The sequence below is a fragment of the Haliotis cracherodii genome, unplaced genomic scaffold (assembly GCF_022045235.1).
Source record: "Haliotis cracherodii isolate W230 unplaced genomic scaffold, xgHalCrac1.p SCAF_16, whole genome shotgun sequence".
Classification (NCBI taxonomy): Eukaryota; Metazoa; Mollusca; class Gastropoda; order Lepetellida; family Haliotidae; genus Haliotis; species Haliotis cracherodii.
Genome location: NW_027266271.1, coordinates 5,099,262 through 5,112,602, shown reverse-complemented (window position 1 = coordinate 5,112,602; position 13,341 = coordinate 5,099,262). Strand labels below are relative to the sequence as shown.

The window sequence follows — 13,341 nt, the reverse complement described above, 5'->3', positions numbered from 1 at the left end:
CTTGCAATTGCATTTGGTTAATCTGTACCACGTGGCGAAACAATACATTTCAATTGAAAACCCCAAATCACGTGATCGACACTGAGCTCAATTATTCACTCGTCACACGAACAGTATTGACCTGTGATGTGTTGAATTTTGACACTCATCTGCAAGAACACAAGATGACATTTAGTAGAAACATTTCACTGTGTATTGTAATGACACAGAGGAAAGTGTAAAGGCAAAAAATGAATATGGACTGACCACCACAGGGGCCGGGTTGCTGGGTCCTCTGTTTTCGCATATTGACTACAAATGCAGGTGAGCTACAGTGTCATTGAAATGCATAGGGATAGGTAACAGCTGAGCTTACGGGTCACATAAAAATGAGTTAAAAGGGTAATATATATAGATTATATGTGCATTTGATAGATTTTCACTGCTGTGTTTCAAGCCAACAATCTGTCATTTCACCTACTAGTCCACATGGGTTGTGGATTTTCATTATAAGGTTGACATGTCTTCAATTTATTTATGAGAACATATAGAATGTATCTTCATGTGTTTTCATTTTCGCCCTGTCTGTAGACAATATTGTCAAAATGCATTCCACATTCATGTTGCAGATAAACTGGCAGAAACATTCTCCAGACTTCATTTTAAGATAGAGCGCTACGATGATCTGCCCTCCAACAGAATGTCTGAATTACTGTGGACCATTGGCAGAGAGAAGGTCAAGGCAGAGCATGACTGTTTTGTTTGTTGCGTGCTGTCACATGGAAAAAGTACAGACAATGTATACGGTTCGGACAGCAAACTAGTTGAGGTTAATCAACTCAAGGCCCCATTCAGGCCGAACTGCTGCCCAAACCTGGCTCTCAAGCCCAAACTGTTCTTCCTGCAGGCGTGCCAGGGGACGGAGAAGCAGGAAGGTGAGACACAGTGAGATCGAACCGTACTTCCCTCAAGGCTGGTTGGTAAGTGGCACTGTATCTCTCCTCAGAATCAACCCTTCTTCCCTGAAGGCTGGTTGGTAAGTGGCACTGTATCTCTCCTCAGAATCAACCCTTCTTCCCTGAAGGCTGGTTGGTATGTGGCACTGCATGTCTACTCAGAATCAAACCTTCTTCCCTCAAGGCTGGTTGGTAAGTGGTACTGTATCTCTCCTCAGAATCAACCCTTCTTCCCTGAAGGCTGGTTGGTATGTGGCACTGCATGTCTACTCAGAATCAACCCTTCTTCCCTGAAGGCTGGTTGGTATGTGGCACTGTGTCTCCCATCAGAATCAACCCTTCTTCCCTCAAGGCTGGTTGGTGAGTGGCACTATCTCTCCTCAGAATCAACCCTTCTTCCCTCAAGGCTGGTTGGTGAGTGGCACTATCTCTCCTCAGAATCAACCCTTCTTCCCTCAAGGCAAATTGGTAAGTGGCACTATCTCTCCTCAGAATCAACCCTTCTTCCCTCAAGGCAGGTTGGTGAGTAGCACTATCTTTCCTCAGAATCAACCCTTCTTCCCTCAATGCTGGTTGGTAAGTGACACTGTATCTCCTCAGAATCAACCCTTCTTCCCTCAATGCTGGTTGGTAAGTGACACTGTATCTCCTCAGAATCAACCCTTCCTCCCTCAGTGCTGGTTGGTAAGTGACACTGTATCTCCTCAGAATCAACCCTTCTTCCCTCAAGGCAGGTTAGTAAGTGGCACTATCTCTCCTCAGAATCAACCCTTTCTCCCTCAAGGCTGGTTGGTAAGTGGCACTATCTCTCCTCAGAATCAACCCTTCTTCCCTCAAGGCAGGTTAGTAAGTGGCACTATCTCTCCTCAGAATCAACCCTTCCTCCCTCAAGGCAGGTTGGTAAGTGGCACTATCTCTCCTCAGAATCAACCCTTCTTCCCTCAAGGCTGGTTGGTGAGTGGCACTATCTCTCCTCAGAATCAACCCTTCCTCCCTCAAGGCTGGTTGGTATGTGGCACTGTGTCCCCCCTCAGAATCAACCCTTCTTCCCTCAAGGCAGGTTGGTGAGTGGCACTATCTCTCCTCAGAATCAACCCTTCCTCCCTCAATGCTGGTTGGTAAGTATCACTGTATCTCCTCAGAATCAACCCTTCTTCCCTCAATGCTGGTTGGTAAGTGACACTGTGTCTCTCCTCAGAATCAACCCTTCTTCCCTCAAGGCTGGTTGGTAAGTGACACTGTATCTCCTCAGAATCAACCCTTCTTCCCTCAATGCTGGTTGGTAAGTGACACTGTATCTCCTCATAATCAACCCTTCCTCCCTCAATGCTTGTTTGTAAGTGACACTATCTCTCCTCAGAATCAACCCTTCCTCCCTCAAAGCTGGTTGGTACGTGGCACTGTGTCTCCCCTCAGAATCAACCCTTCTTCCCTCAATGCTGGTTGGTATGTGGCACTGTGTCTCCCCTCAGAATCAACCCTTCCTCCCTCAAGGCAGGTTGGTGAGTGGCACTATCTCTCCTCAGAATCAACCCTTCCTCCCTCAAGGCTGGTTGGTACGTGGCACTGTGTCTCCCCTCAGAATCAACCCTTCTTCCCTCAATACTGGTTGGTAAGTAACACTGTATCTCCCCTCAGAACCAACCCTTCCTCCCTCAAGGCTGGTTGGTACGTGGCACTGTGTCTCCCCTCAGAATCAACCCTTTTTCCCTCAAGGTTGGTTGGTAAGTAACACTGTATCTCCCCTCAGAATCAACCCTTCTTCCCTCAATGCTGGTTGGTAAGTGACACTTTATCTGCCCTCAGAATCAATCCTTCTTCCCTCAAAGCAGGTTGGTGACTGACACTATCTCTCCTCAGAATCAACCCTTCCTCCCTCAAGGCTGGTTGGTACGTGGCACTGTGTCTCCCCTCAGAATCAACCCTTCTTCCCTCAATGCTGGTTGGTTAGTGACACTGTGTCTCTCCTCAGAATCAACCCTTCTTCCCTCAAGGTTGGTTTGTGAGTGACACTGTGTCTCTCCTCAGAATCAACCCTTCTTCCCTCAAGGCAGGTTGGTAAGTGGCACTATCTCTCCTCAGAATCAACCCTTCTTCCCTCAAGGTTGGTTGGTGAGTGACACTGTGTCTCTGCTCAGAATCAACCCTTCTTCCCTCAATGCTGGTTGGTAAGTGGCACTATCTCTCCTCAGAATCAACCCTTCTTCCCTCAATGCTGGTTGGTAAGTGACACTGTGTTTCTCCTCAGAATCAACCCTTCTTCCCTCAAGGCTGGTTGGTAAGTGACACTGTATCTCCTCAGAATCAACCCTTCTTCCCTCAATGCTGGTTGGTAAGCGACACTGTATCTCCTCAGAATCAACCCTTCCTCCCTCAATGCTTGTTGGTAAGTGACACTATCTCTCCTCAGAATCAACCCTTCCTCCCTCAAAGCTGGTTGGTACGTGGCACTGTGTCTCCCCTCAGAATCAACCCTTCTTCCCTCAATGCTGGTTGGTATGTGGCACTGTGTCTCCCCTCAGAATCAACCCTTCCTCCCTCAAGGCAGGTTGGTGAGTGGCACTATCTCTCCTCAGAATCAACCCTTCCTCCCTCAAGGCTGGTTGGTATGTGGCACTGTGTCTCCCCTCAGAATCAACCCTTCTTCCCTCAATGCTGGTTGGTAAGTGACACTGTATCTCCTTAGAATCAACCCTTCTTCCCTCAAGGCAGGTTGGTGAGTGACACTATCTTTCCTCAGAATCAACCCTTCTTCCTTCAAGGCAGGTTGGTAAGTGGCACTGTGTCTCCCCTCAGAATCAACCCTTCTTCCCTCAAGGCAGGTTGGTAAGTGACACTTTGTCTCCCCTCAGAATCAATCCTTCTTCCCTTAAGGCTGCTTGTTACGTGACACTGTGTCTCCCCTCAGAATCAACCCTTCTTCCCTCAATGCTGGTTGGTAAGTGACACTGTATCTCCTCAGAATCAACCCTTCTTCCCTCAAGGCAGGTTTGTAAGTGGCACTGTATGTCCCCTCAGAATCAACCCTTCTTCCCTCAAGGCAGGTTGGTAAGTGGCACTATCTCTCCTCAGAATCAACCCTTCTTCTTTCAAGGCAGGTTGGTGAGTGGCACTGTCTCTCCTCAGAATCAACCCTTCTTCCCTCAAGGCTGGTTGGTAAGTCACACTGTGTCTCCCCTCAGAATCAACCCTTCTTCCCTCAAGGCAGGTTGGTAAGTGGCACTATCTCTCCTCAGAATCAACCCTTCTTCCCTCAAGGCAGGTTGGTGAGTGGCACTATCTCTCCTCAGAATCAACCCTTCTTCCCTCAAAGCTGGTTGGTAAGTGACACTGTGTCTCCCCTCAGAATCAACCCTTCTTCCCACAAGGCTGGTTGGTGAGTGACACTTTGTCTCCCCTCAGAATCAACCCTTCTTCCCACAAGGCTGGTTGGTAAGTGACACTGTGTCTTTCCTCAGAATCAACCCTTCTTCCCTCAAGGCAGGTTAGTAAGTGGCACTATCTCTCCTCAGAATCAATCCTTCTTCCCTCAAGGCAGGTTAGTAAGTGGCACTATCTCTCCTCAGAATCAACCCTTCTTCCCACAAGGCTGGTTGGTAAGTCACACTGTGTCTCCCCTCAGAATCAACCCTTCTTCCCTCAAGGCAGGTTGGTAAGTGGCACTATCTCTCCTCAGAATCAACCCTTCTTCCCTCAAGGCAGGTTGGTGAGTAGCACTATCTCTCCTCAGAATCAACCCTTCTTCCTTCAAGGCTGGTTGGTAAGTGACACTGTGTCTCCCCTCAGAATCAACCCTTCTTCCCACAAGGCTGGTTGGTGAGTGACACTTTGTCTCCCATCAGAATCAACCCTTCTTCCCACAAGGCTGGTTGGTAAGTGGCACTGTGTCTCCCCTCAGAATCAACCCTTCTTCCCTCAAGCTGGTTGGTAAGTGCCACTGTATGTCCCCTCAGAATCAACCTTTCTTCCCTCAAGGCTGGTTGGTAAGTGACACTGTATCTCCTCAGAATCAACCCTTCTTCCCTCAAGGCAGGTTTGTAAGTGGCACTGTATGTCCCCTCAGAATCAACCCTTCTTCGCTGAAGGCTTGTTGGTAAGTGGCACTGTATCTCTCCTCAAAATCAACCCTTGGTTGTATGTATATGTATTAATGATCGAACAATAGTTATCATTATTAATAACTGTAAGAATACTACCTCTCTTACATCTTTGCAATAAATCCTGTATTTTGGCTTCAGTCACATTGACTAAATTTTCAGATTTTCAACAGACATTCTCTCCACTATCAATTAGTTGTTCCCTAATAGCATTAGAGGAAACCAAGTTATGACGTGCATAATGGTGGTAAACCTCACTTTCCAACATCTAACCACTAGAGGTAGCTGAATTGGGGAGTTGGGTGGGAGTACTCCTGATGTAATAGAGGTAGTATTCTTAGAATTATTAACAATGATAACTATTGTTTGATAATTATTGCCAATCCTCTACTTCTTTTACATCTTTGCCAGAATATACTAGAGGGACCCGGCAGGATCTGCCTCCAATAACTCCCTGTGTAACTGACAGTAATCCTCTCCTGGAAACCATTTAATCACTGATTCTAATCCTTACCCGAGAAAATTTCCTCTGAAATTTCTCTTGAGGACTTGAATATCAGAATGAATCAAGAATCAGTCAAATATGTGATGCCTTCACTAGAATATATTTGTGGATCTTGTTAGTAGTAATGACGTCATTTCTGGTCTATTTCTACCAAATGACTTCATTTCCTGTTAAAAATAGTTTTATGACACTATTTCCCATGCTGACGTCACTTCCAGTACTGACATCACTTCCGATTATGACTTCACTTCTGATTTTAACTTCACTTCCGGTTTGTCAATTCCCTTTTATTGGATAACAAAGTCTCTTATAGTCTATTTCTACCAAAAGACGTCATTTCCTGATTAGATGGACTTTGTACTGCTATTTCCGGTGATGACCTCACTTCTGGTTTCTATCTCTTCCGGCTCTGATATCACCTCCAGTCATTTGCACCTAGTACTTGAAGCAGTTGATACTCACCTCGACAATGGGTGCACTGACAGCCTGACACCACTTGTTCCGCTGAATCGGATATCCATGAAGAGCGAGACTCGTGGCTAGGGCTCTGATGTCAAGACCGGAGCAGGATCCAAGACGGGGAGTGGCATTCTGTGTCTGCATACAACTCACTTCCACGGTAGATTTAATCCAACCAATTACTGTAGCCTTGGTAATGTCTTTGTTAGAATGAGGATCGCAGGATATGAAAAGTCTCCTTTGATGGCGTCTATGTGGGTCTGTAGCCGAGAGATAGAATTTGAGATCTCTGATGGGACAGAGAAGTCTGTCTGTGAGATCCAAGGCAGGAATGGTATAGTGTCCATGGCCCAACGGCCCCATGGCGGTAGACTGATTTTTGGCCATAAAATCTGGGAGCAATCTTAGAGTAATTGAGTTTTAATGTTGATCATGAGTGAGACTAGAATAGTCCAAGGCATGGAGTTCTGAAACTCATGCTGCTGTCAACATGGCTAGGAGGCAGGATGCTTTCCTGGATCTTTAGGAGTAAGGTGGCCTTTATATAAGCCAGGGGTTCATAAGGTTCTGTTAAAAACACAACAGATAGTTTCCACTTGGGGAAGATACAAGGCGTGCGAACATCTTCTAGTAGTCTGTTTAGAATGGGATGGTTTCCAATTGCGATTCCGTCTTGTTGAAGTACAGAGTGAAGTGCCGATCTGTAACCTTCTATCATCCCATGTCTGAACTTATTGTCCTGACTTAGATGTGGTAGAAAGTTTGCTACCATAGGGATGGATATTGTATCAGTTATAATCCCTTGTCATCTTCTCCACTAGACGAACTTATCCCATCTATTGTTATATAAAAGGTAGGTTGGGCAGGTTGTCATTTGACCTGGGCTGTCATAACAGATCTTGATGGAGAGGTAACTGGAGAGGCTTAATAATCTGGGAAACCACACTCTGTTGGGCCAGATTATCATGCAGTCTGTCTTCTCCACCTTGTGGATGACCTTGTCTAGGAGAGACCAAGGTGGGAATGCGTATGCAAATTGACCATTCCAATCCATCGCTAGCGCATTGATCTGGTGAGCCATTGGATCAGGATCTGGACTGCCATAAACCGGATGTTGATGGCAGGTGGCAAAGTGATCTAGATGTGGTGTGAAAGGCTGTCAGCAAGGATGTTCAGCTACCCGGGAGTATGTCTCACTTACATGGACAACTTACAACTGATGGAGTCTGTCAAGGCAAACAATCATGTAGTCTCCATCATCAGAGAACTGGATCTGGTTCCTCCTTGTTTCTGAATGTATGCCACTACTATGGTGTTGTCCGTGGCTATGAGGATGGACGATGGGGAGAGACATATCTTCCATGCCAGGATGGCGTAATAAATGGCCTTTATTTCCCTGAAGTTGATATGAAGGATCCTCTCTCCGGTGTCCAAGCTCCTTGTACCGTGAGATCGTCCACATGGGGTCCACCAGTGAAGGTCTGTAATAAGTTGGGAGGTAACTGAGTCTTGAACTCTAGGATGTGGGATTGTAGTGAGTTGATCCATAACATCAACCTTCCTCTGAAGGTCATATCCTGTAGAGTTGGAAACGCGCTCCAATGTAATCATGATATCTTGAACCGGAGTGGTCTCCGACTTGGAGGGATTGACTAGGAAGCCTAGGTAGGTCCTAAGCTGAACCAGAAATAGCATGTTCTGGTGTAACTTAGCTTGATTTTTGTATGCTGCCAGGAAATCGTCAAGGTACCCATGCATTCATACTAGCTTGAGGTGGGCAAACCTGATGACTGGTGCTGTAATCCTGGTAAACAACCAAGGAGCTATTGATATCCCGAATGGTAAGACCTGGAACTCATATCGTCGACCATTGATTGTATCGGTGTATCGGGATGTGAAGATAGACGTCTTGTAGGTTGGGGCTGATGAGCCAATCTCCTGTCCTCAAAATCGACCGCAACTTCCATACGGAATCCATCTGTAACTTTGGAGGAGGTACCAGGAATCATTTGTTGAGGATCTTTAAGTCTATTATCATCCTCATGTCGGGCGAATTCTTCTTCGGAACTAAGAATACCGGAGAATAGAAATCTTTGGTGTTGTTGATCCCTGATAGTTCCCGAATGTCTCCCTTCTTTAGTAGTTTCCTGACAGCCAGATCAGCTGCCGCTAACTTTGATCCCATCAGACGAAATCTGCTTCCGACTGCCTGAGATGCCAGGATGGGATGCCTCTTGAAATGCAGTTTGTATCCATGAGCCATGGGACGTCTAGGACCCAGTAGTCAGGCATAACCTCCATCCAATTTTCAGCGTAAGACAGAAAATCGTTCAGTTGACTTCATCCCTGACATGTCCCAATTTGCCACTGAACATTTTGGGAGCAGATAACGGTGGTGACATTATCAACTTTCTAGACTTGAGTGCATTCTGACTATGGTGTCTAGCTGCCTGTGGATAAGTCCGACTTGATCTGTCCTTATAGTCATATGATATGGCAAGCCGTTTTCGGATTTATTACGGAGTTACAGATATCTTCAGTTGTTTTAAAGATATCTTGAATTGAATTGAAGATATCTTAAATGCAGATGATTGTAGATATCTGCAATAAAATTTAAGATATCACGAAATGAATTAAGGATATGGTGAAGTGTATTACTGATTTCTTGAAAAGATTGCTGATATCTTACATTTGATTACTGATATCAAAATATGATTTAAAGATATCAAAATGTCATGTTTTGTTATGATGTTAGATGTTATGATGATAATTCAATTCCTGATATCTTGAAACTAAATACAGATATCAATTATTAATTATTGATATCTTCAATTGTTGCCATTATTAAAGATGTTACATTAATAATGTTACTTAGATTAGATAAATCTGAAAATTTAGTTAGTGTGACTGAAGCAACAATACAAGATTTATGTCAAAGATGTAATAGGGGTAGAGGATTCACAATAATTATCTAAATTGTATGCGTCTGTTGTTGTTGTTGCGACATAGGCGGGACCTAAGCACTTAATTGCTGTGTGACTATATTGGATCAGGAGATCAGACGCTGTGATTTTGCTGACATACCCTCATTGTGTGGATCATTGTTCATCTTTTGTCACTGGTGTGCCTGGTCCAGCTTTACTTACCTGCAGGCTGCTGTGATATTCCTAAATTATTGTTGAATGCTGTTGTAGAGCATTCACATTCACTCTTTTACAGTGTGTTGTGTGTATTGTCCAGACTGTAACTTGGGTGGTGTTTGTGTGTGCAGGGGTGCAAGTGCAGATTGACTCTGCTGTCGAGGATGATGGACCAACTGTGATGGTGGCTAACGAGGCTGACTTCTTGGTAGGCTATGCAACAGCACCTGGGTATGTGTCCTACCGCAGCAAGTCCAAAGGGTCCTGGTACATCAGTAAGCTCACCAAGATGCTGGATACACATGCACACAGGTACGTAGCTAGTTTAGTTACATTGCACAGTTTCCAACTGTTCCTAAGTGGCAAACCTACTAACTCTTGGTACCCCTGTACCTTTTGTAAGCTCTCTTTTCTAAGTCTAAATGCAAAATATACCAGAAAGAATAAGAAACAATACAGTAATAGCCTTGAATTCGATGACAATGTGTGAGAGAAAGACCACATACACCTTTCACGTAGAGTGATGTGTAACACCCTGTGATCTAGGTAGAGTGATGTGTAACACCCTGTGATCTAGGTAGAGTGATGTGTAACACCCTGTGTTCTAGGTAGAGTGATGTGTAACACACTGTGTTGTATGTTCTAGGTAGAGTGATGTGTAACACCCAGTGTTGTATGTTCTAGGTAGAGTGATGTGTAACACCCTGTGTTGTATGTTCTAGGTAGAGTGATGTATAACACACTGTGTTGTATGTTCTAGGTAGAGTGATGTGTAACACACTGTGTTCTAGGTAGAGTGATGTGTAACACCCTGTGTTCTAGGTAGAGTGATGTGTAACAGCCTGTGTTGTATGTTCTAGGTAGAGTGATGTGTAACACCCTGTGTTGTATGTTCTAGGTAGAGTGATGTGTAACAACCTGTGTTGTATGTTCTAGGTAGAGTGATGTGTAACACCCTGTGTTGTATGTTCTAGGTAGAGTGATGTGTAACACCCAGTGTTGTATGTTCTACGTAGAGTGATGTGTAACACCCTGTGTTGTATGTTCTACGTAGAGTGATGTGTAACACTCAGTGTGGTATGTTCCAGGTAGAGTGATGTGTAACACCCAGTGTTGTATGTTCTAGGTAGAGTGATGTATAACACACTGTGTTGTATGTTCTAGGTAGAGTGATGTGTAACACACTGTGTTCTAGGTAGAGTGATGTGTAACACCCTGTGTTCTAGGTAGAGTGATGTGTAACAGCCTGTGTTGTATGTTCTAGGTAGAGTGATGTGTAACACCCAGTGTTGTATGTTCTAGGTAGAGTGATGTGTAACACCCTGTGTTGTATGTTCTAGGTAGAGTGATGTGTAACACCCTGTGTTGTATGTTCTAGGTAGAGTGATGTATAACACCCTGTGTTGTATGTTCTAGGTAGAGTGATGTGTAACACCCAGTGCTGTATGTTCTAGGTAGAGTGATGTGTAACACCCTGTGTTGTATGTTCTACATAGTGTGATGTGTAACACTCAGTGTTGTATGTTCCAGGTAGAGTGATGTGTAACACCCAGTGTTGTATGTTCTAGGTAGAGTGATGTGTAACACCCTGTGTTGTATGTTCTACATAGAGTGATGTGTAACACCCTGTGTTGTATGTTCTAGGTAGAGTGATGTGTAACACCCTGTGTTGTATGTTCTAGGTAGAGTGATGTGTAACACCCAGTGTTGTATGTTCTAGGTAGAGTGATGTGTAACACCCAGTGTTGTATGTTCTACATAGAGTGATGTGTAACACCATGTGTTGTATGTTCTAGGTAGAGTGATGTGTAACACCCTGTGTTGTATGTTCTACATAGTGTGATGTGTAACACTCAGTGTTGTATGTTCCAGGTAGAGTGATGTGTAACACCCAGTGTTGTATGTTCTAGGTAGAGTGATGTGTAACACCCTGTGTTGTATGTTCTACATAGAGTGATGTGTAACACCCTGTGTTGTATGTTCTAGGTAGAGTGATGTGTAACACCCTGTGTTGTATGTTCTAGGTAGAGTGATGTGTAACACCCAGTGTTGTATGTTCTAGGTAGAGTGATGTGTAACACCCAGTGTTGTATGTTCTACATAGAGTGATGTGTAACACCATGTGTTGTATGTTCTAGGTAGAGTGATGTGTAACACCCTGTGTTGTATGTTCTACATAGAGTGATGTGTAACACCCTGTGTTGTATGTTCTAGGTAGAGTGATGTGTAACACCCTGTGTTGTATGTTCTAGGTAGAGTGATGTGTAACACCCAGTGTTGTATGTTCTAGGTAGAGTGATGTGTAACACCCTGTGTTGTATGTTCTAGGTAGAGTGATGTGTAACACTCAGTGTTGTATGTTCTAGGTAGAGTGATGTGTAACACCCAGTGTTGTATGTTCTACATAGAGTGATGTGTAACACCATGTGTTGTATGTTCTAGGTAGAGTGATGTGTAACACCCTGTGTTGTATGTTCTACATAGAGTGATGTGTAACACCCTGTGTTGTATGTTCTAGGTAGAGTGATGTGTAACACCCTGTGTTGTATGTTCTAGGTAGAGTGATCTGTAACACCCAGTGTTGTATGTTCTAGGTAGAGTGATGTGTAACACCCTGTGTTGTATGTTCTAGGTAGAGTGATGTGTAACACCCTGTGTTGTATGTTCTAGGTAGAGTGATGTGTAACACCCTGTGTTGTATGTTCTAGGTAGAGTGATGTGTAACACCCTGTGTTGTATGTTCTAGGTAGAGTGATGTGTAACACTCAGTGTTGTATGTTCTAGGTAGAGTAATGTGTAACACCCTGTGTTGTATGTTCTACGTAGAGTGATGTGTAACACCCAGTGTTGTATGTTCTAGGTAGAGTAATGTGTAACACCCTGTGTTGTATGTTCTAGGTAGAGTGATGTGTAACACTCAGTGTGGTATGTTCCAGGTAGAGTGATGTGTAACACCCTGTGTTGTATGTTCTAGGTAGAGTAATGTGTAACACTCAGTGTTGTATGTTCTAGGTAGAGTGATGTGTAACACCCAGTGTTGTATGTTCTAGGTAGAGTGATGTGTAACACCCAGTGTTGTATGTTCTAGGTAGAGTGATGTGTAACACCCTGTGTTGTATGTTCTACGTAGAGTGATGTGTAACACCCAGTGTTGTATGTTCCAGGTAGAGTGATGTGTAACACCCTGTGTTGTATGTTCTAGGTAGTGTGATGTGTAACACCCAGTGTTGTATGTTCTAGGTAGAGTGATGTGTAACACCCTGTGTTGTATGTTCTAGGTAGAGTAATGTGTAACACCCTGTGTTGTATGTTCTAGGTAGAGTGATGTGTAACACCCAGTGTTGTATGTTCTAGGTAGAGTGATGTGTAACACCCTGTGTTCTAGGTAGAGTGATGTGTAACACACTGTGTTGTATGTTCTAGGTAGAGTGATGTGTAACACCCTGTGTTGTATGTTCTAGGTAGAGTAATGTGTAACACCCTGTGTTGTATGTTCCAGGTAGAGTGATGTGTAACACCCTCTGTTGTATGTTCTACGTAGAGTGATGTGTAACGCTCAGTGTTGTATGTTCTACGTAGAGTGATGTGTAACACCCTGTGTTGTATGTTCTAGGTAGAGTAATGTGTAACACCCAGTGTTGTATGTTCTAGGTAGAGTGATCTGTAACACTCAGTGTTGTATGTTCTAGGTAGAGTGATGTGTAACACCCTGTGTTGTATGTTCTAGGTAGAGTGATAAGTAACACCCTGTGTTGTATGTTCTAGATAGAGTGATGTGTAACACTCAGTGTTGTATGTTCTAGGTAGAGTGATGTGTAACACCCTGTGTTGTATGTTCTAGGTAAAGTGATAAGTAACACCCTGTGTTGTATGTTCTAGATAGAGTGATGTGTAACACTCAGTGTTGTATGTTCTAGGTAGAGTGATGTGTAACACCCTGTGTTGTATGTTCTAGGTAGAGTGATAAGTAACACCCTGTGTTGTATGTTCTACATAGAGTGATGTGTAACACCCTGTGTTGTATGTTCTAGGTAGAGTAATGTGTAACACCCTGTGTTGTATGTTCTAGGTAGAGTGATCTGTAACACCCAGTGTTGTATGTTCTAGGTAGAGTGATGTGTAACACCCTGTGTTGTATGTTCTAGGTAGAGTGATGTGTAACACCCTGTGTTGTATGTTCTAGGTAGAGTGATGTGTAACACCCT

General features: G+C 44.0%; 1 protein-coding gene across 2 annotated transcripts in view; it reads left to right on the top strand.

The window, feature by feature from the left end:
• Positions 1 to 13,341, top strand: part of LOC139463745 (caspase-8-like) — a 55,303-nt gene that overhangs the window by 39,609 nt on the left and 2,353 nt on the right. For both annotated transcript variants that reach the window (XM_071245006.1, XM_071245005.1), the window contains exons 10-11: positions 609 to 914; positions 9,268 to 9,448. In XM_071245006.1, the coding sequence (XP_071101107.1) occupies positions 609 to 914; positions 9,268 to 9,448 (487 nt within the window). The remainder of the gene's footprint in view (positions 1 to 608; positions 915 to 9,267; positions 9,449 to 13,341) is intronic.